Source organism: Leptodactylus fuscus, chromosome 3, assembly GCF_031893055.1.
Source record: "Leptodactylus fuscus isolate aLepFus1 chromosome 3, aLepFus1.hap2, whole genome shotgun sequence".
Classification (NCBI taxonomy): domain Eukaryota; kingdom Metazoa; phylum Chordata; class Amphibia; order Anura; family Leptodactylidae; genus Leptodactylus; species Leptodactylus fuscus.
The window spans coordinates 180,604,414-180,628,714 of record NC_134267.1 but is presented as its reverse complement, the minus strand read 5'-3'; the positions used below and the strand labels follow the sequence as shown (position 1 = coordinate 180,628,714).

At 45.5% G+C, this 24,301-nt stretch overlaps 1 protein-coding gene across 1 annotated transcript in view; it reads left to right on the top strand.

The window, feature by feature from the left end:
* Nucleotides 1–12,511: 12,511 nt before the first annotated feature.
* Nucleotides 12,512–24,301, top strand: part of LOC142196913 (phospholipid scramblase family member 5-like) — a 39,965-nt gene continuing 28,175 nt past the window's right edge. Inside the window, exon 1 of the mRNA XM_075266893.1 lies at nt 12,512–12,524. Within this exon, the coding sequence (XP_075122994.1) occupies nt 12,512–12,524 (13 nt within the window). The remainder of the gene's footprint in view (nt 12,525–24,301) is intronic.

Genomic DNA, 24,301 nt, shown 5'->3' with positions numbered 1-24,301 from the left:
GAAAGAGGGACAAAATGTGTGGCGCGCGTAGCGCGCCATGACAAATTTAGCCCCGCCCAATCCTCCTACAGTCACCAGTAAATTATATGTTCCCCCTCTATCTCTCCCCCAGTTTCATATACACCCGTCATCTGCCCCCAGTTTCATGTCCCCCTTCCATCTCTGCCCCCAGATTCATGTCCCCACATCTCTGCCCCAGTTTCATGTCCCCTCCATCTCTGCCCCCAGATTCATGTCCCTCCATCTCTGCACCCAGATTCATGTCCCCCCAGATTCATGTCCCCCCTCCATCTCTGCCCCCAGATTCATGTCCCCCCTCCATCTCTGCCCCCAGATTCATGTCCCCCATCTCTGCCCCCAGATTCATGTCTCCACATCTCTGCCCCCAGATTCATGCCCCCACATCTCTGCCCCCAGTGTCATGCCGTCCTCTCCATCTCTGCCCGCAGTGTCATGCCGTCCTCTCCATCTCTGCCCGCAGTGTCATGCCGTCCTCTCCATCTCTGCCCCCAGTATCATACCGTCCTCTCCATCTCTGCCCGCAGTGTCATGCCGTCCTCTCCTTCATCTTACCTTCTCCTCCGCTCCCTCGCCGCTCTCTGCGCGCTTCTCTCACTGACACATATGCGGCTGAAGCAAGGAGGTGACACAGATCAGCTCCTCGCTTTGCCGCTGCGTGTCTCTCTCGCTGACACATATGCGGCTGAAGCTGCCGCCGGCTCCTGGCTTGTAGATGCGATGTGTGTCATCGCGTCTACAAGCCAGGAGCCGGCGAAACGAGGAGCTGACACAGGTCAGCTCCTCGCTTCAGCCGCATATGTGTCAGCGAGAGAGACATGCAGCGGCGAAGCGAGGAGCTGACCTGTGTCAGCTCCTTCCTTCAGCCGCATGTGTCAGCGAGAGAGGCACGCAGCGCACAGCCGCATATGTGTTCAACTCAGATCTGCGTCCTCTGGACGCAGATCTGAGTTGAAATCGGGACATACCTCCCTCCAACCGGGACCGTGGGACATGTCACCCAAATCGTGAATGTCCCGCGGAAATCGGGACGGTTGGGAGGTATGTAAACACCCTGCCCCCTCCCCCCACACACACATTGTAAATAATATTATTTATCAAAACAATCATGTGACCGTCCCACGGACACTTCCTGGCTCTGCGGTGATGATCCCAGCGCTGCTCTGTGTTCTGCAGCCGATCACACACCTCTATTTTGCATCTCCCATGCCTGCACAGTAGAGGTGGATCATCAGCTGTAGAGCACTTGGCAGTGCTGGGACAATAGTGCTCAATAGTGCGCACCAGCAGAATAAGAAAAGAAGGAGGGGCTGTCCCACAGGAAGAAGCCTGGAAGGAAGCGAGGCAAGTATATAATGGGGTTGGGCTGAGTAGGTAGGGGAGGGATAGTAGTGGGCTTGAAAAAGTGCTTTGCAAAAAACGATCGTCACTCCCTCTGTGTCAGGCGTGCCTCCTCCCTACTGTGTTTTAATATGTTTTGAAGATTTAATAAAGACTGAACTGGGTTTATGACACGCTGGTGGTGAGTGCCCTGTGAATTTACTTCTTTCTCATGCATTTTTGGACTTGTTTCTATACAGTTGAGCACCATCACCACTATTTTCCTAGATTGTCCATAGTGCCACCTCCTTGCCTCACTTTTTTTCATATTACGCAGAACAATCTAAACTGATGGGCTGAAGGAACCACAGTCTAGCACTGCTTGTTGTTGTGTTCATACTGAGTTTGGGTTGTAAGCCTGAAGAATAGTCACTGTCACAGTCCCAGGCCCATACAGGGCTCACAATTTAAAAACACAAAATTTTTTTACAGGATGTCCCTGATAGAAAAGGACAGTCAAGGGCAAAGAGTAGGCAACACTTTCCAATATCGTGACACATGCTTTTAATTTAGCACATTATAGATTATAGATATGTTCAAAGTAGACAATCAAAAATGCCTCTTTTCACTGGTCATGGGTACTGTAGATGTCCCATAAGTGTACTATGAAAATACTAGTTATTTGTTCCCTAAAGAGGTTTTCTAGGTGTTATTCATTGATGACCTATCAGCTCATGAGTGCTGCAGCCTCTTCAGTACTAACTAAAACATCTTACGTTTTTGCAGTGGCTTTGCTTAGTATTGTTGCTCATCCAATTCACTTAAAGGTGATTGTGCTCGATCAGGCCATTTGATCGATGAACATGGTGCTTCATGGCCATTTCAGCTGAAAACAGCTGATCGGTGAGTGTAAAAGTAGAGGTAGAGTGAGGCCCCATGTAGCGGGCCACAGCAAAAAAAGCTGCAGGAAAAAAAACACGGTGGGCTCTGTGCCTAGCTGTCATCTCAGCCACCCAATATATCTGTCTATAATAAACTGGGTAGTCCCTTAAATATTCTACCCAGCTTATCATAGGGGTGTATAGGTACAAGATACAAATGAGCTTTATTAGCATTACCAAAGAATAAAACATTTGGTGTTGCCAAAGCAAAAAAGGGGGTTGGGGTGGTGGAGCGGGGTGGGTATGGAGTTTGTGGGTTGGGGGTTTGAGTGTCCTTAGGGTCTCGTCGTTCTTGTTTGGGACGTGTGGGTATCGGTGGGTATGGGGTAAACAGGTGATGGGGGGCGCTTAGTGGTGTTTGGGTGGTGGGTGGGGGGGTTTAATAGTCCATGGGGGATGGGTGGTTTGATAGTCCATGCATCTCATCTTCCTCTTGTTTGGTGACAGCTGGACATGTATTGGGCAGCGATCTCCACAGTGGCCTCTTCTTCTCCCAGTAGGATGTAGAGTTTCTTCTTCTCGTCTGCAGATGTGAAGTCTGGGATGTGGGCAGAGAGTCTTTGGAAGTAAACGGCACTCACAGCTGAGTATTTGGTGCAGTGTAGCAGGAAGTGGGTCTCGTCTTCTAGGGCCCCTTGGTCGCAGTGCTGGCAGAGTATTTTCTCCCGTGGCTTGTACGTCTGCCTGTGTCAGCCTGTTTCGATCTCTAGGTTGTGGGCGCTCAGTCTGTACTGGCTCAGGGCTTGTCTATGTTTGGGGAGGCGTATTCTCTCCAGGTAGGTGGCCATGGTGTAGTCCCTTTGTAGGGATTGGTACACGGTGGGTTTCTTGGAGGTATTTATTTTGTTTCTCTATTCCTGTACTGCTCTCTGTTTGCCTCTGTGGTTGCTTTTATTTCAGCCTTGGTAGTCATCTGTTGGAGTTTTTGGTTTGGTGATTGGCTGTTGTTTGGTTGGGGGGTATTGGGTTTTCTCAGGTCTCTGTGGCTTAGCCAGGCTTGGTGGTGGTAGGATTTGGGGTTGCTCCCCTGAATGTGCACCTGGAATGCTAGCGCCCATTTCTGTATGGTGAGCCATAGGGGGAGTCTGCCTAGCTCTGCCCTGCATGCCATGTTGGAGGTGTTGCAATGGATATGGAGCAGGTATTTGCAGAACTCTAGGTGGAAGGTCTCTGTTGGGCTAGAGTCCCATTTTGGCTGGTCTGGGTAGATGGCTGGGCCCCAAGCTTCGCTGCCATAGAGAAGAATCGGGGTGATGACTGCTTCAAATATCTTCAGCCAGACCCTCACCGGTGGTTTGAGGTGGTACAGTTGTCTTCTGATGGCGTAGAAGGTTCTGCAGGCTTTTACTTTCAGGGTTTCTATTGATGCTTTGAAGCTTCCTGATTGGTTGAGCTCCAGCCCCAGGTAAGTGTAGCTGTTGGTTTTCTCTAGTGTGGAGCTGTTCAGTGTGAATTGTGGAGTGGGGGCTTTGTTGTGGCCCTTCTTCTGAAATACCATGACTTTGGTCTTCTTGTGGTTGATGGGTAGGGCACATGTGGTGCTGAATTTTTCCAGCACTGACAGGCTTTCTTGGAGGTCTTTCTCGGTGGGGGACAGGAGTAGGAGGTCGTCAGCATATAGCAGGAACTTCACCTTATGGTTGTCCAGGGTGAGGCCTGGGGTTGGTGAGGCCACCAGGGCTGCAGCCAGTTCATTGATGTAGATGTTGAAAAGCGTTGGGCTTAGGCTACAACCTTGTTTGATCTCTCGGGCCTGTTGGAAGTATGCTGTCCTTTTCCTATTCACCCTCACACTGCACTGGTTTACGGTGTAGGAGCTCTTGATGACGTCATACGTTCTTCCTTCTATTCCACTCTCTAGGAGTTTTAGAAGTAGGCCTGGGTGCCATACTGAGTCGAACGCCTTCTTAAAGTCCACGAAGTAGGCAAATATCTTGCCTCTTTTGGTGTTGTGGACGTGGGTCTTGATGAGGCTGTGCAGGGTGTAGATATGGTCTGTGGTGTGGTGGTTTGGCATGAACCCTGCTTGTCTCTTGCTGAGGACCTCATGTTGTGTGAGGAAGGTGAGGATTCTGTTATTGATGATGCTGTTGAACAGTTTCCCCAGCATGCTGCTGACGCAGATCCCTCTGTAGTTTTTGGGGTCATATTGGTCTCCATTCTTGTAGATGGGGGTTATGAGGCCTTTGTTCCAGTCTAGTGGGAAGTGTCCTGCATTGAGGATGAGGGTGAATAGTTTTGCCAGTGCTGCGTGTATTGCAAGAGAGCTGTGTTTGATCATCTCTGGTAGGATGCTGTCTGGGCCGCTGGCCTTTTTGTGTATAGGTGTGATATGCTATATGCTGCAGATCTATATCTAGTATAGTTATTGTTCTATGCCACGCAACGGTAGGGAATGGGTTAGAGGCCCACCAGGGAATCACCCGTTCATCCGTGGGAGCCAGTGCAAGCATGGATAAGGTATATGTAATATCTATAAGTATACAATTTTGAACTTAGGCTTTACCACTACCCTTTAGATGGTATTATTAGGAATTGCACAGAAAATTCTCACCTTCAGAATCCAATAATAAGAATTATCGCAGATTCATTGTAACTAAACCTCAGTTTCATATTATGTCCAACAAACCCTTTCATTCCTTCCTGGTACCTATAACCGCACATTAGTCCCCACACCTTACCTTAAGCTGTCGGACTAAAACAAAAGACAGCACCGTATATTTTAACGATTACAAATCTGTCATTTGGAGCTAAGATTAAGTGGGCAGGTCAATCTGAGACCGGCCTTGAAGTATTCTGGAGCTGTACGTGGCGACTGCAGCGTTTCGCTGTCACGGCTGTCAACTTAACAACAAATGAACAAGATCAATACATAGTATAAGAAGGGACAATAGGAATTATTCCAGTCATTTGTGTCTTATGGCAGTAATTTGCTTGATGGGAAGAGAACCAAAAGCTATTAAACTAGAAAGGAAAAATAAAACTCGCTCATAAAATATGACAGGTAATGTGAAAACCTGTGTTGGTCATGAGCGCTCTAAATCTAGATTAGCTCAATATTTCCATTCATTTTCTGTTTTAAAATGAAAAAGTAAAGCGGCATGTTCCAAGCCATTAAACCACTCTGATAGGAAAAAGTAAGCGTTAGAAAATCATTTTGACAGGCAACACTTCTGCAGCAATGAGCAAGCCAGCCAACAGCAAAGTACATAGCTAACAAAAGCCTTTTATCCACAGGCCAGGCCAACTCCATTGTAGCATAAGCACATCTATGGTGCGAAATACAACAGATGGCATAGTATCATCTTCATACAGATCTCAACTTACCTGGGGTGCCATCACTGCTTTGCATATTGGGCTTATTTAGCAAGTTTGAGCAGAGTTTAACTTATTTCAAGGTGCTTTTCATTGTTAGAAACTTAAACAAACAGTCCGATGTACTATGGATCTCTAATGACTTTTTGGTACAACACCTTTGTCATCTAATCACAAAAACCAAGGAGGACCAACAATATCTGTAATTGATGTTATCAATAAACAATTGTGATTGATGAGGGAAAGTTATATAGTGGCTCACCAAAGGCCCAAGAGCTCTGCCAATAACTGATCGGTAAAGGTACCCTGAGGAAAGACTTTACTGATCTAATAGTATTGGCCTAACCTAAGGATAGTACATCAATTTTATAGTCCCAGAAAGCCCATTTAAGCAGCCAGTAATATTAGACTATACAGCAGCCATTTAGATTAGGTGTAAGGCCCAGGTTCACATCTGCATTTGATAACCCGTTCGAGGCGTCCGCATGGGGACCCCCCGAATGGAATAATGGTACATTGATAAGCGGTGAGCAGTGAAAGCATACGGACCCCATAGGATATAATGGGGTCCGATGTTTTCCGCGCAGTGTCCGCACAAGTCATGTGGACAGGAAAGTAGATCATGAACTACTTTCCTCTCTGCATGTTCCATTCGGACACTGCACAGAAAGCACAAAGACCCCATTATAGTCTATGGGGTCCCTATGCGCTCATGAGCTCTCCGCTTGCCAATGCAGACCCCCCCAAACGGATTACCAAATGCAGATGTGAATGAAGCCTAATACATGGACAGGCTTCATCTACCAGAGTGAAAGTTGGTATTTATTATACTATCATTCACACACCTGCGTTGGCGTTTCCGTTCTTCAGGTGCATATGGAGACACAAAAGACGGAAACTCAAAACTCTTAAAAAGCGGTTACACCATAGACAATAATGGGGTCCGCCAGGTCTCCGCAGTAAAAATGCAGAGAGAGAAGTCTTGCACATACATACTTACTCAGAGAAGAGTTTACAATGAAAAAGACAAAAACAAACAACATTTACATGCTAAAGATATCACTGATTCCCTTTGTCTAGAGACACCTAACCTATTGATACTGAGCTGTACCATAAAAACTTGAAGTAAGATGGCTAAACAACAACCAAATAAGTCCAAAGTATACACAGGATACTAAAATATACAGAACTGCCATATACATCTTTATTAGTCACTAGCAGTTACCCACGACTTCGTCTGTGGGTTGGCGGTGGCGCTGAACCACTTATATGTACGCAATTGCTGCTCCAGTTTCATGTCCCCCTATCTCTGCTTCCAGTTTCATGTCCCCCCATGTCTGCCTCCAGTTTTGTGGCCCAGTGTCATGCTGTTCTCTTTCCTGCTCTTTATTTGGCCCCAGTTTCATAGGGCCCTTAGATTATGTCCCTCTGCGATGTGTAACACAAATAAATAGTTGTACTCCCCTTCCCACGCTCCCTCACGCCTACAGATGACGTGTTCAGGGGGAATGTGGTTGATCCCTGGGGACACCGGCTGGGACACCGACCCGGGGACACCCCCCCTCCCCCCGAGACAACCCCCCCTCCCCCTGGGACAACCCCCAACCCGATGCACTGACCTGTTATGTTGTGTCCCGGGTGCAGCAGCCTCCTCTTTAGCCGTCCGCAAAGTGAGTGTGTAGACGGTCTGGGATAGCTGCGGCGCCGGGACCATGTGGGTTGCCGCCATGTTCCTCACTGTGTCCCTGCTCAATCAGCATGCCCACATTCAGCCCCCAATGTATGGTGCCGCAGCCCTGGCTCCATAGCCCGCCCACACCCACCAATAGGAGGTGCGTGGACAGACCAGCGCTGGCGGAATGCCAGCTGCTACAGCCGAGCCGAACCACATTTAAAGTAGCCTATTACCTCTTCCTGGGCAGTGTGTGTGTGTGTGTGTGTGTGTGTGTGTGTGTGTGTGTGACATTTCAACAAAATCCATTCAGCTGTTTGGCTGTGATTGAGGAACAAACATCTAAACACACAAACCCACAAACACCGAACACACAAACTTTCACCTTTATAATATTAATAGGATAATTATAAAACATGAGTAAAACTATTCATAATTGTGAATCCACATACATAGATGATGGTAAGTCAGCACAACATCATGACATTAAAATAATGACAAATACTCAGAAACAGTAGAGGTGGCACTGCAATAAACGCTATATAGTGGCAGGCATGTCATGAGGAAAAAATGTATATACCATGTGGTCGGGAGTAACCAAGCCTAATTCGAGTGGTGCTCACTCCCAGATGAATATCACATAAGTCCACAGCAAAAATAGAAATAATGGGGGCACTCACCCAAGGCGTCATTTAAACTTTTCAGGTTTTATACCACTTCATTAAAAGCAACAGCGGGAGAGAGGCATGCAGAGATGAAAAACAATAGCGATGATTATTTCACACCTCTCAGGTGCTTCATCAAGCTTAGGCCCGATGCCCGATGGCAGAGCTGACAGCGCATGCCTAGAAGTTTGAAGCCCAACACAAGAAGAAGACGTAGAGAAAGGCTGTACCAGAAGAAGATAGAGGCGATTTCTCTCACAGAATTAGGGACGCCCCCAGTGCTGTTTGAGTGCTGGGGCCAGCCCCCAGTGCTGCGAGAGAGCTCATTTGCATACAGAAGAAAACAGGGATTTCTACTGAATGGCGGTGCGAAGAAGACATCTAAAGGCAGTAGAAAAATAGCTTTTCTTAAGGCTATTTCTACGTGTTAGGGAGAAAAAATGCCATTTTAATGATTGAATCCCTTTAACACTACTATGCGTCTAGATCAGGGGTGCTCACACTTTCTCAGCATGTGAGCTACTTCTTTAAATGGCCAAGCCCTAAGATCGACTACCCACTTCTTGTGGGTGGGGCCGGGCATGTAGGTGGAGCGGGGCGTGTCTGTGGGCGTGGCTGGGTATGTGGGCGTGGTCAGGCAGATCGTGAGAGGTGCCCGCCCAGACATCCACGCTGTCTGCTTCTTCACAGCGAAGGCTGAGAGTTATCTCTGGACACTGGCAGGCTGGGGCTGCGGCAGCCCCGCCTGCCAGTGTCCGTACATGGCTCTCAGCCTGCGCTGTGAAGAAGCAGCACCCCGGCCCCCTCCATCCCTGCCACAGCCCCAGCCTGCCAGTGTCCAGAGATAACTCTCAGCCTGCGCTGTGAAGAAGCAGACAGCGGGGATGCCTGGCTGCATCCCGCGATCGACCCATACGTCCATTGCGATCGACCGGTAGATTGCGATCGACGCATTGGGCACCCCTGGTCTAGATAATAGCCTCCTTCCCCCTTCTTAGAATTCTGTGTGTGAGAGACAAATACAATACAATATGGAGACAAACATTATGTAAACAAACAGTATTAGTGAAGATAAGGAGGGAGAGACCTGTCTATTAAGTGGAGAAGGAGATAGTTGTCTTTAATAAGCTATAATACAAAGTGTCTTATATTCACATTCACACATATTCAATTATCAAAAGTTCTTTATAACTGAACGTACGCTTTAATGTAAGAAATGTACAGACCAGGAATAGAACACCAGCCTTAATGCACATTTCACATGCTCTGTCTGGGGGTTATAAGATGTTAGACGAGAAGTATTTAATAGGCCATGAGTCAAACCACCAAATACACACGATAGTAATAAAATTGGTGCCATTCTACATAATTCCACAAACTGGTCTAGACAGCAATATGGCACATCTAATCTCTACCATAATAGGCACCAATCCCAGCACCAAATAAGTGTGCTAGCACGCAGAGCCAACAATAATGTCCCCAAGTGTTCACATAAGCACATATTTCCTCATGCTTCTTGGTAACGAATTGCATTTTTTCTGCTGCACATTAGGATATGGGGCAAAATGCAATGCGTGCAGCCAATCAGCAGCCAGCCCTGTGATTTCACAGCCCTTTAACCCCTTCACAAACACCCACAGCATAAGTGGCGTGTGTTAGCTGTAACTGACAGCTAACACCCTGCTCCGTAACCCCCGGTCGGAGAAAAGCTCCGATCACGGGTTTTAACCCCTTCAATGCCTTGGTCAAACATGACCAAGGCATCCAAGGGGTTCCGCCATGCTACACTTCCTCCTTGGCTCCCCCCGCGGCAAGATCGAGGGATGCCATTATGCATCTTTTGCAGCCCGGGCTGCTACCAGTCCCCTGTACCTGGTTGATCCTTCCCAGAAGGGCGGAAGTCAGCCTATGCATCTGTAGATGGCAATACACATGTATTGCAGTCTATAGTACTGAACCAGTGATCAGTGCGTTGCTAGTTCAGGTCCCCTAGTGGGACATCACTAAAAACCTCTGCAAGGCATAGTGTTCTACACCACTATACAGGCTCTCTGCAAACAGGAAATAGCTGTTTTTAATGTGATTCACCACAAATTAATTTAGATCAAATCAAATCGTATCAGAAAATTTGGTGAAGCTGCCGAATTGAATTTTTGAAAAATTAGCTCACCTCTAGTCCTGATATCAGAGAGCCTCAAAATGAATGCACAGTACATCTAGGCAGAAGGGAAAGCAAGTACGATGCTATGCTGTATAGCTGTATAATATTCACCAGCAAGAAGGTGAATATTATGATCCTTCTGTCCTTTTGTGAGACCCAAGTACTATATCTAGATCTGGAGACGTCAATTACAAAAAGAAAGAGAATGGCGCAAGGGTGGGTTACAAAAATGTTGAAGGGCCTAAAGCAGTGGCGTAACTAGGAATGGCGGGGCCCCGTGGCAAACTTTTGACTCAGCCCCCCCCCCCCCAAAGACCCCATCCAACCATGCATTGTGCTCCATAGTGGAACCAGCACACAGTATTATGTCCCATAGTGGCCCTTTCACACAGTATTATGCCCCATAGTGGCCCCTGCACACAGTATTATGCCCCATAGTGGCCCCTGCACACAGTATTATGCCCCATAGTGGCCCCTGCACACAGTATTATGCCCCATAGTGGCCCCTGCACACAGTATTATGCCCCATAGTGGCCCCTGCACACAGTATTATGCCCCATAGTGGCCCCTCACAGTATTATACAACATAGTGGCCTCTGCACATAGTATTATGCCCTATAGTGGCCTCTGCACACAGTATTATGCCCTATAGTGGCCTCTGCACACAGTATTATGCCCCATAGTGGTTCCTGCACACAGTATTATGCCCCATAGTTGTCCCTACACACAGTATTATGTACTGTAATACATAATACTGTAGTAAGTTTGCTGCCTGGGGAAGAAGGATTTACAAGTGCCACAGTCAGTGTCAGTGAAGAGTGTTCTCACAGTTCTTACTTAAAACACTCTTCACAGACACTGAATTTGGCACCTGTAACTAGAGATGAGTGAGTACTACTCGAAACTCCCGTTTCGAATAGCACGCACCCATAGGAATGAATGGATACAGCCACTTCCATTCATTCCTATGGGTGCATGCTATTCGAAACGGGAGTTTTGAATAGTACTCGCTCATCTCTACTTGTAACCCCTTCTTCCCCAGGCAGCACGCTTATAATTACACTGGTCAACATGATTTTTTATTAGAAAGGATAAAGAGCAGCAGGCAGCTGTCAGCACAGTACTGTGTGCTGTTCAGTTTACCCTGCATGCATGAGTGCCAGTGATCCACGTTCAGCTCACCAGTCTCCACTCTACAGAAGTCCTGCTGCACTGGCTCTGCTCTGCCTGAAAATGAATCCCCCACAAAGCTATCTTCTTCCTTTGCAATATCTCCACTCCTCCCCCATTGTCAGGATGCACGCTGAGGCCCCACCCCCCGCCTGGAACCTGACACGCTAGCGGGCCTCAAGCTTCAAAAAGTAAAATGTATTTATTTATTTATTTATTCGCATATTAACTAATGAGGGGGCCTGAGCTCCCTAAGGTGTTTGGCCCTGTGGCAGCTGCTACCACTGCTACCATAGTAGTTATGCCACTGGCCTGAAGATTAAACAATATTAGGAGAGGCTTAAAGAAATTAACACAAGGGGACATGACTGAAACCTTTATATAAAGCAAAAGTATAAATAAGATTCACGATGGAATTGTTTTTCATAAAAAAAACAAATGCAAGAACAATTGTCACAATCTGAAGTTAGTTGGAGGGGAAGATCAGAAGCAACAACAGGATATATAATTTTACATTTCACTGAAAGAGTAGCTGAGGCTTGGAATAAACTTCCAGCAGATGTGGTTGGGAAATCTACAGTAAGTGAATATAAACACGCCTTGGATAAACTGAAAATGAGTAGAGGGGAATCAAGGAATATTAAGCAATAGAACTGAAATGGGTTAATCCGATGTAGTAATGAGAATAATAAAATGTGGGATGAAAATGTGATTATAGATTAATTGTCAATAAAGAAATTCTGTCAATCCCCCTAATACAGTATCAGAGATAAGAAACGCTTCTGCAGATGGCTTTTAGATGTCATTTCACAGTCATGTGTTTTTACATTACAAAACATGAGATGTCTATGGAAATCTGAGCCTGTGATCTCCTTTATAATGAATGAATGTATTATTAAGTGCAAGCTACGATAAACAAAACTGTACAACTGTACGTAATAGCCAGAGATTCCTCTCCATGCACTAATTCGCGCTACTATGTGAACGGTATATAGTGCACACTGACAACCTACATCCCATGAATATTTCTTCTAATTGATTCCCTTGTTCTGTGAGCTGTAGTCATAATATACATGAGTTTGCAACATGAGATGGAAAAGTCGCTCCCTACCTGTTCTTGTGGAACATAACACCAGGTAGGAAGCCTCTGAAGTTACTCCACCTGCTGAGATCTGCCTTCCAGTCGGCGCAGAGAAGAAGGTATTGCTTTTAACCCAGCTTTCTTTGAAGAGGTGGCTTAGGCACTTCCATGACTTCTCAAGGTAAGTCAATAAACAATGGTTCTTGATTTCTACAGGCATTGATTATACAGTCGCACAATATATCAGGCTAGTGGAATGAACAGCAGCATCAGACCAGCAGAGGATCTTTATGTATAATCGACTCTCATTGTATGTCATATTACTTATAGGTGTTCCTTATTTCCTTTCTTGCATACACTACACACACCTTCGTATCTATTTATCGATGTCTGCAAACAATACTTTGCACCATTGTATTTTCAATATAATACTTTGAAAGTAATATTACTTAAACTTTAGCATCTATACTACCAGGGGTGTACATAGAAATTGTAGGGCCCCATATCTAAAATCACAAAGCACCCTTAGCCTGAAATACCACAAAAAAATTCTATAGCTGTGGACACACTGGGTGAAATTGCTGCAATTTATTTACAATAAATTTGGCGGTGGTTACGTACAATCTATGTGATCAGCACTATGAATAGCATTCAAAGAAATCCCACCTGCCTGCAGTGTAAAGTGACTTGTACTGTGGGTCTTAAAAACGCAGCATGTCAATTATTGCTGTGGGATTTACACGTGGATTTCAACCTTTGCAATCCTGAGAAATTTGCAGGTAAGGCCTGGTTCACATCTGCGTCGGTAACCCATTCGGGGGATTCTGCATAAGACCCCCAAATGGACTACCAATAACAATGACAAACAGTGTGCAGTGAAAGCAGACGGACGCCATGGACTATAATGGGGTCCGTGTGCTTTTCACACAGTCTCCGCATGGAATATGCGGACAGAAAAGTAGTTCACGATCTACTTTCCTGTCCGTATGACTTGTGCAGAGACCATGCGGTAAGCACACGGACCCCATTATAGTCTATGGCATCCGTGTGCTTTCACTGTACACCGCTTGTCAATGCATTCAGTAGTCCATTCGCGGGGGTCCCCATGCGGACTACCCCTAACAGATTACTAATGCAGCTGTGAACCAGGCCTAAGCCACAGCAAAAAAAAAAAAAGAAAAAGAAAAAAAAAAACACACACATTCAGTGATTTTAGTCTAAGAGTGTACAGTGCAAAAATACAGCTGAATGTTTGTAGGAAAATTTAGCAACAATTTCAACTGCACGGCACAAACTATCTGAAATCAGATTTTTCAGCAGTCCACCCAGTTTTTAACCTTTAGTTTGCAAAACCTACTGCAATATGTGGCATGTACTGTAAATCACTTTGCATGTCTTTTTCTTGCAGCATATGGATAGGATGTCTTTAAATGGACTGTGGAATATAATTGTACTTACTTATAACAGGGTTTTCTTGATGCTGTACATGGGAGTTCTGGCATGGTTCTGAGCCCAGATCACGTGACCAGAACCAGCCTCTATCCCCTGAGTTACTCCGCCTCCTCCTTCCTTTCCAGTTTTTTTTTTTTTTTTTTCCTAGTTACCGAAAGTCAACCAGTCCTCATAACACAGGTAAACTATCTGTGAGTACAGTAGAGGGGATGGAGTGTCTTGGGCTGGTTCTGATCATTTGAGTTGGCTCATGTAAGTACAATGAGAAAATACCTTGATATCACATCTGCTATGCTGCACTTTCTGTCCGATATCTCATAATATGTCTCCAACCTTACAAAGAAAAATGCGGCTGAATTAACCCTGTCTTCATTGACTATCATTTTCACTGTGTCTGGCCTTAAAGGGGTTGTCCCATCACAAGGATCCTATCTATACTGCTTGTTAATGTGGATGTAAGACTTTTCCTAAATACACTGCTTCAGCAAAACTGCTTTGTTTGTCCACTCTCTTACATTATTCAATTCTTTGTGGCCACAGCCCTGACTTAGCTGCTCATGAGTCAAGTGATGTATCTGCTGCTCTCAGGGGGAGAGAGGAGGGGCTAAGTGCAGGGAGCGAGCCTGTGTATCTAGCTATTCCTGTGTCTACACCACGTGACCTAGGTCCTGCTCTCAGATAGGGGAGAGGAGCTGCTTTCATTTCTTCTGTTCTCCCAGTTATCAGGCTAGCTAATTCAATTGTGTTCATTATGGCAGAGACAGGCAGTCTCTGTATGTAACACAGAATGGAGTTGCTGCTGCCTGTACTTCATAGTCCAATATGGGTGGGCGGAGCTACACGTGAATTTGAGGGCGGAGCTAAACGGCAGGTTGCATGTGAAACCCCGCCCACCAAATGATGCAAGAAACCAGGAAGAAAGAAGATTTTACAGCAGTAAAGACTGATGAGTATGTGAGGTGGGAATACCCCTTTAAAGGGGTGGCAGAGTTGGCACATCTACCCTAACATGGGTGTTTCTGGAAGAAATGGGCAGGGTTTTAAAATTTTCTACAATGGTTTCATTGTAAAAATTGCACAATGGTAAATATATTGATCTGTCTAAAATAAAAGCCCGTAGAGGCCAATGACAGTGTGGCTTCCATTTCTCAAGAGCAGAATACAACATAATAGCTGTGCTGCAATTGGTCACTTTGGGCAGCAAATAACTTTATTCGTTTTTTGTAGATTGTGAGCCCCACATAGAGCCTACAATGTACATTTTTTCCCCATAAGTTTGTCTTTTTGGAATATGGAATGGAAATCCATGCAAACACGGGGAGAACATACAAACTCCTTGCAGATGGTTTTTATGCCCTTGGCAGGATTTGAACACCAGGACTCCAGCACTGCAAGGTTGCAGTGCTAACCACTGAGCCACCAGCAAATAACTTTATTCTATGATAAATCTGCCTCAAAATGTTTGAAAATAACCAGACCCCTTCAAGACATCAAACACACAAAAATACCTCAAACACCACAAATCTGGTCTATAGCTTTAACTGTGACAATACACAGGGCACATATAACCCTCACATACATCTACCTAGAGCACACTACATTTAAGAGACTGGATCCTACCAAGCCCCATTCCTTCTCCATCAACGTCGCACAGAATCCTGATATCTGCCTTTTGCCATAATACATATAAAGCATTTGCCTCTCACCAGCCCAGAGATCTGCATTGGGATTCTTTCAGCCTTGCATGTTACAGGTGGGTGTGAAGGTTAGTTTTCTCCTCCAGCTAGAGGGTCCTTCATTCACTGACAAGAAGCAATGGGCTCAGGAAGCCTCCATAGCTCTCTCCACACATGCCTGTGTAGCGAGAAACCCTACTCCTTTACCCTCTGCAGCAGGGGCAGCTCCAGGTTTTGGTGGGGCCGTGAGCAATAGTCTTAGCAGCATCCAGTCAGTCATGGTAACCTCGCGTTCACATCTGCGTTGGTATTTCGTTCAGGGGAGTCCGTATGGGGACCCCTCGAACGGAATACCAAACGCAATTGCAATCGCTGTGCAGTGAAAGCACACGGACCCCATAGACTATAATGGGGGTCCGTATGCTTGTCGCGAGATCTCCGCACGAATCATGCAGACAGGAAAGTAGACTGAGAACTACTTTCCTGTCCGCATGTTCTCTACAGAGATCTCACGGCAAGCACACGGACCCCAATATAGTCTATGGGGTCCGTGTGCTTTCACTGGCACACCGCTTGCCAGTGTGTTTGGTATTCCATTCAGGGGGGTCCTCATGTGGACTCCCCCAAATGGAATACAAACGCAGATGTGAACGAGGGGTTAGAGACACAATCAGTTACATCCAGTTAGTGCTGAGTTTCATATAGAACAGGTGTCAGCAACCTTCAGCTCTCCAGCTGTTGTTCAACTACAACTCCCAGGATGCACAGTTGCTCTGCTATTCATGGAACTCCCATGGAAGTGAATGGAGCATGTTGGGAGTTGTATTTTCACAGCAGCTGGAGAGCCAAAGGTTGCTGACCCCGGATATAGAACATCATATAGGCTTTTTCTGTGCAAACTGTAAATACTGGTTGGATGTATACATCAATACAATTATTAAATGTATAAAATATTACATATTGCTCTCAATATATATCTTAACAAACCTTTAACCAGTTTCAGGCTCTTTCCTCATCTCCATTGTAGCTTTTGTTATAAATGCAAATCATGACACAGCGTTGATTCTGTTTCACTGCAGACATCACCTTTACCCAATAGGTCCCATACACTAACAGTGGTGTCTGTTGAGTTTTATAATTTCATGCTTTTACACTGGACATTTGTTGCAATGATATGCATACAAACTAACATGTCATATGATAGTGTATATGTATATCTGTTGTTGTAATGAGGAATCATTACAACAAATGTGTAACAGTGGTAAGGTATAGAGATGAGCGAGTAGTATTCGATCGAGTAGGTATTGGAAACACTCGTATGTGTTCGAATACTAATCCTATTCCCAGTAAAGATTCAATTCAGAACCAGCACTGATTGGCCGAATGCTATACAGTGTATAGCATTCAGCCAATCAATGCTTGTTCTGCAGCAGGCTCTTCTTTGCTAGTCGGGAGAGCTGGCAGCTTTCGGTTATGCGGGAGCTGACTTTTTCTCATAGGAATGCATTGACCAGCGTTGATTGGCCGAATGCTATACAGTGTACAGCATTCGGCCAATCAACGCAGGTTCTGCTGGAGGTTCGTCTGTGAGGAGGTGGAGTCTAAGATCGGACCACAATGGAGACTGCTGTGGTCCGATCTTAGACTCCGCTACTAAACAACTACATCTACTAAACAAGACTAAAGCTTGCCATTCACAATAGCTGTATGGCATTCAAAACCATTGATTTAGAAGGGATATGTATATGGTTCTCTTGAGACTCTGCAGATGAACGTTGTCAGGAAAGACAAAACAGATTTTAAGTAACCAATCATTTTGTTTATCTGGCAGATAAATTGCTACTAGAGGTGTCTGGTAGTGATTTTTTCCCCTATACACATACAGAACATATACATACTTGGCCTAGTGTGTATGCAAATGGTGGAGCTAGGTGACTCAGATGTTGGCCATACACTATCTAAAGTGTATGGCCAACATTAGTTAGGAATCAGGATCATATTGCAGTATAAATCCACTATACCATTGTGAAGGCCTTATGCCATTGCTAGGAATTGTGACCAACCTGATGACCGTGAAGAATAGACTCCAGTATCTGAAACTGGTTGGGTTACAAGTAACAGTATGTACACAGAGCAGACTTTGGTGCTGAATTTGTGGATTCTGCCTCAAAATCAGCTTCAAATTACACCTGAAACTAGTTTTCTTTGATGTCAATGGGAGTCAAAGGCTGAATTTTTCATAATGCTGATTTTTTCAGCTAGCGAAAAAAAATTGTTAAGCTTAATCTTCAATTGAATTCCACCTATTAACTCCTATTGAAATAAATGGCAGGCAGAAGAATTCCGGCTTACTGCTTGAATCAGCAGTGGTCAAGTGCAAATTGGTCAAGAAGAAAAAGATTTCAACTAGGAAAAAAATCTGCCATTTAAACATACCCTAAGGGGATATCAAAGAATTTATTGTGATCCATGTCATCTGTTTAAGCTAAAAGTTGGAGTAAATTTCCTATATAAGGCTAAAGCTCCACGTGATGTCCTGCAGCAAAAAAAAGATGCGGGAAAAACCATGGCGGCAATGCATTATGGTTTTTCCCACAGCACTTTTCACATAGAGTCCGCAAACAGATACAGTTGACACGTAGGTAGGTATAATTGACATGCTGCAATTTCCAAAAATGGTTTTGGAAATCGCAGCGTGTCTGCTGTGCATATTTTTCCGTAACGTGTGGATGGGATTTGCTAGAATTGTAAAACGCTGCGTTTTTTTCCATGGCGTTTCGGCCTCAGGCAACCTGTGGCGTTTACACCTTGTGGGGCCCATACCTTAATGATGGATGTGGGACAGTCCCCATGCTCAATATTGGAAAGATAAGTTATTAATAATGGATAGAATCTACATGACAGTGCTCAGTTCTGGCACAGTGTGGCCTCTTGTGTACAGACCTATAGTACTACATATCTACTATGTAAGGATCCATAATGCTATTCACATAGAGGCTCATTATACAGGTTCCATTCATTTGGCAACACATGCGCATGTATTAGCACTTGTGAGTTTTTTTGTTATGTGCATCTAAAAGAGTTTGCACTACATGTTGTCAGCTGAATGCATGTAGCATGATATAAATAATCGCACACAGAACTTGTAGCTTTGGTTGAAGGGTACCTGAGTTTTCATCAAAAATTAAAATATGTGCAGGGTCTTACAGGGCTGGAAAGCTGCTCACTGTCTAGGACTAAACTCCCATCGGCAATAACACAAGCAGCTAGTTATAAGTATACAGAAGTACACAGCTTGTTCTTACATTCTCTGTCAGCCGGGAGAAGTTGCAGACTTCTCTGTGTGTAATGTATAGGCGTAAAAGCTGTGTGGAAACAGGGTGGCTGTGAAGACAGACCCGTCCCTCCCAACTCCACTCATTGTGCTCCCATCTTGAGCTTGCCGGTTTGTAAAGATGGAAGTTACTTAGTAACAGAGAATGAATAGCAAATTAGCTAGAAGGGAGACACTTAGTGCAGGAACTTTAAGGCCGGGGCCACACGGGACGTAAACGCTGTGATTTGCCTGCAGTGGAGACGCTGCGGGAAAAATTGTGGTGTTTTACCGTGCAAGCAAAGGGGATGGGATTCATGCCAATCCCATGCCCGCTATGCGGACACACTGCGATTTGCAAAGCCGTTGCGGCTTTGCAAATCACAGCATGTCAATTATGTCTACAGAAACGCCGGCGGCTTTCCCGTTGATATAATGTAAAGAGAAAGTCCGCCGAGGAAAACTCTGTGAACTTTCTCTTAAAAGCGCTGCGGAAAGAACCGCAATGCGTTTGTATCCCCCTCTCGGTCTATTCAGACCCCAGAATATAATAATCGTTAATGGGTGTCCACAATGGAGCATAATACTGGGTGATGGGGCCACTATGGGGCATAATACTGGGTGATGGGGCATAATACTGAGTGAAGGGGCCACTATGGGGTATAATGCTGTGTGCAGGGGCAACTATGGGGCATAATACTGGGTGATGGGGCCACTATGGGGAATAATACTAAGTGAAGGGGCCACTATGGGGTATAATGCTGTGTGCAGGAGCAACTATGGGGCATAATACTGGGTGACGGGGCATAATACTGAGTGAAGGGGGCACTATGGGGTATAATGCTGTGTGCAGGGGCAACTATGGGACATAATAGTGCGCGCAGGAATGCGGCAAGGGGTGCTCAGGGTCTTTGGCGTCGGTCGGGGGGGGGGGGGGGGTCCCATGTCATAGGTTCGCCACGGGGCCCCGCCATTCCTAGTTACACCACTGGCTTCACAGGTCAGTAACAGGTTCGGATAGAACTAGAAGTGAAATTATTATACTCTTCAGCTTGACGTACACATGTGCCCAGTCTCATTCAAGTACAGGGGCTGATATCATGATAAAGAGGCATATATAGGTACTGTTTAGCCTGTCTGATCTAAAATCATAGGTGTGACTAATAAGCTGTAAGCCAGCACTGTGCCCTTCACATTATCATGTGGCTGGGACATTACATAAGTCTTATCTACACTCACCGGCCACTTTATTAGGTACACCATGCTAGTAACGGGTTGGACCCCCTTTTGCCTTCAGAACTGCCTCAATTCTTTGTGGCATAGATTCAACAAGGTGCTGGAAGCATTCCTCAGAGATTTTGGTCCATATTGACATGATGGCATCACACAGTTGCCGCAGATTTGTCGGCTGCACATCCATGATGCGAATCTCCCGTTCCACCACATCCCAAAGATGCTCTATTGGATTGAGATCTGGTGACTGTGGAGGCCATTGGAGTACAGTGAACTCATTGTCATGTTCAAGAAACCAGTCTGAGATGATTCCAGCTTCATGACATGGCGCATTATCCTGCTGAAAGTAGCCATCAGATGTTGGGTACATTGTGGTCATAAAGGGATGGACATGGTCAGCAACAATACTCAGGTAGGCTTTGGCGTTGGAAAGATGCTCAATTGGTACCAAGGGACCCAAAGAGTGCCAAGAAAATATTCCCCACACCATGACACCACCACCACCAGCCTGAACCGTTGATACAAGGCAGGATGGATCCATGCTTTCATGTTGTTGACGCCAAATTCTGACCCTACCATCCGAATGTCGCAGCAGAAATCGAGACTCATCAGACCAGGCAACGTTTTTCCAATCTTCAATTGTCCAATTTCGATGAGCTTGTGCAAATTGTAGCCTCAGTTTCCTGTTCTTAGCTGAAAGGAGTGGCACCCGGTGTGGTCTTCTGCTGCTGTAGCCCATCTGCCTCAAAGTTCGACGTACTGTGCGTTCAGAGATGCTCTTCTGGCTACCTTGGTTGTAACGGGTGGCTATTTGAGTCACTGTTGCCTTTCTATCAGCTCGAACCAGTCTGGCCATTCTCCTCTGACCTCTGGCATCAACAACGCATTTCCGCCCACAGAACTGCCGCTCACTGGATGTTTTTTCTTTTTGGGACCATTCTCTGTAAACCCTAGAGATGGTTGTGCGTGAAAATCCCAGTAGATCATCAGTTTCTGAAATACTCAGACCAGCCCTTCTGGCACCAACAACCATGCCACGTTCAAAGGCACTCAAATCACCTTTCTTCCCCATACTGATGCTCGGTTTGAACTGCAGGAGATTGCCTTGACCATGTCTACATGCCTAAATGCACTGAGTTGCCGCCATGTGATTGGCTGATTAGAAATTAAGTGTTAACGAGCAGTTGGACAGGTGTACCTAATAAAGTGGCCGGTGAGTGTATGTACATGTGACATACTAGGCTATTACCCCCCTCATGAATTGTAGGCACGTGAGTGGGTATTATATCAGTATCTTGCACCTATGCAGCCTCCACCGTGCATCATTTGGGTTTGTGAGCATCCTGCTGTGAACCATTGCCTGTTTTTCAGTAATATGATTTATAATGAGGTCTTTTTCAGTGAATTGTTTTTGATTTTAGCTTAAGGATTCACAAGACATAGGTACCCTTGATGCGGGTTGTGAGCTTGTGTATTCTGGCTAATACCGCACGGTTATGTTTGCAGGATACAGCCATGCCCTGAAATGTGGTGTGACAGACTGTAAGGCATCATTGTGCACTCCACTCTATTATATGTCTGGCACCTTATAAGCCTAATGTGTGTACATTTGTAGTACTAAGCATCCGCCCCTCTCAAGGATTGCAGGTGTGTGAGTGGGTGTTATAGCAGTATCTTGCACCTGTGCAGCCTCCACCATGTACAATTTTGTCCTACCTGCTGTGAATTATTGCTTCATCTAACATCAGGTAAATCCTACTAATCCTATCCTACTAATATTAGTGAAAGTTTGTGGGTTTGGATGTTTGTTCCTCAATCACGCAAAAACAGCTGAACGGATTTGCATGAAATTTGCCACATACATACATAGGAACCCCGATTAAAACATAGGCTACTTTTTATCCCGGTAAATGACATCACTACACGATCGCAGTGAAGGAATGTAGGTTCACACAACACTAAAGGACCTGTGATTGTTAGGAGTATTTAGGTTCATTACTTTCTATTTTTCTTACCTGGGGAGTTTTTGGCTGCGCAGTGTCTGGGGTGGCATCCTGGCGCTGCGGGGTTGTCCTGTCGTGGGTATTGGTGCACACCTTCTGACTTGCACGCGTGCACTGTTGGTAGGCAGCTTTATTTCCTGGTTGATTAGTCTGTCCTCCCATTTGCACCTGGGAGGAGTGGTCTCTACTCTGTATTTAAACCCATGCCTCCCATGGTTCTGTGCTGAGTGTCGCTTTTACAGAGCTAGGCCTTAGCAGGAGGAGTAGGTGGTTATCTTGGATAGAGGAAGTTCCGTGGTTGGTTTTTGGGAGGTTTGGGTGAACTAGTTGGTTTGTGTGTTTTCCCTTCTGTGTTCACCAATCCTCCCTCTGTGTATAATTGACTGTGTGAGTGAATTGCCTTATCCTTTGATTTCTACTCAGTTTCCCTGTGTTTGTTTCCTAGTGTAAGGTACCTTCCCATATTGGTTTGGGGAAATCCTTTCCCACATTTTTCCTGTGTGCTGCTTGTGTTGTTAGTCAGCGCACACCCTTGTCAGTCCCTGTCAGTAGCAGCTTCACTAGTTCGTTAGGGGTGACCCCCTTTAGTCTCCAGTCCCTAGAGATCTTATAGGGCATTCCTTCTCCCACTTCCCTGTAGGCCTACGGTATCAGTGAGAGAGGAGCTGTCGGGGTCAGGCTTAGCCTGAGTACAGCCGACCCACACCCGTGAGGCAAGGACCGGGATAGCTAGTGGGAGTAGTGCAGGGCGAGATTTCCTACTGCTATTCCTTAGCCCCGTTGCAGCTACCTGGACTAACATAACAGTGATGACATCATCACTGGTTCTTGAGCCATTCTAGAATAGGATCATGCTAGGCAGTGGGCAGAGCTACACACTATTTTGTGGGTGGAGCTATATAGGATGAAGCTGGACAGTGTGAAAGCTGATGAAAATGGAGTATCATGGAAGATCAGGAGATTACAGAACATGCAGGATGTGTATGGGCAAGAGGAGTATATCGGGTGTAGAGTTTCAGTGAGTATGATGGGGAATGTGGTGTTTTGCCTCTGATGAGGGAGGGGGGAGAACTTTGGCACATTTCAGCAACATCCGTTCAGCCCTTTGTAACACAGAAGCTGCTCAGACAGTCACATAACAAAACCCCTGTAATCACAATTGCCCGATGTAGCAGAGCTTATGCAGCGCTGTAGCACACCTCTGTAGGCTCTCCATATGCAAACATGTACATACAGCTGGGTATCCTATGCATATGCAGCAATGTCGCAAGACACGGGAGCAGGCTGATCGAACTTTGGCACATTTCAGCAACATCCATTCAGCCCTTTGTAACACAGAAGCTTCTCAGACAGTGACATAAGAACACCCCTATAATCCAAATGGCCAGATGTAGCAGAGCTTAAGCAGCGCTGTAGCACAGCTCAGTACGCTCTCCATATGCAGAGATGTACATACAACTGAGTATGCTGCGCATATGCTGCAATGTAGCAGAGCCGAGACGCGAGAGCAGGTGGATCATCCACAACAGAAATTGGCTAAATATAAGTGGCTCAGCGCCAACACCAACCCGCAGACGAAGTCGCGGGCATATGCTAGTTAGTAATATAGCCCCTATACAATGTACATCCCTGAGTTTGGTATTCAACAAAGAGGTTGCTGCAATAAACTGAACATTACAGTTTTTTTAAACAGCTAATCTGTCAAGATCCCTGATGTCAAACACCACTTGATCAAATATTGATGACCTATTCTAAGGATAGGTCATTAATAGATATTTATTGGAAAAAAAACCCTTTAAGGCTGGAGCCCCACAGGACAGAAACGCCGCGGGAAAAATCGTGGCATTTTACAGTACGGCAAAATGAATGGGATTCTACAAATATCATACCCAGTTTACAGTAAAAACCGCCATGCGAATACTCCGCGATTTCCAAAACCAGCGCAGTTTTGGGAATCGAAGCATATGAATTATACCTACGGAAATGCCAGCGGATTCACCATAGGTATAATTGTAACAGAATGTCCGCAGAGGAAAACTTGTCAAACTTTCGGTTTAAAGTGCTGCAGGAAGAATTGCAGTACTTTGCCACTGCAGATTTTTTTTTTTTTTTTTAAATGTAGATTGTGAGCTCCACATAGAGCTCACAATGTACATTTTTCCCTATCAGTATGTCTTTAGAAATCCATGCAAACACGGGGAGAACATACAAACTCTTTGCAGATGGTTTTTTGCCCTTGGTGGGATTTGAGCACCAGGACTCCAGCGCTGCAGGGCTGCAG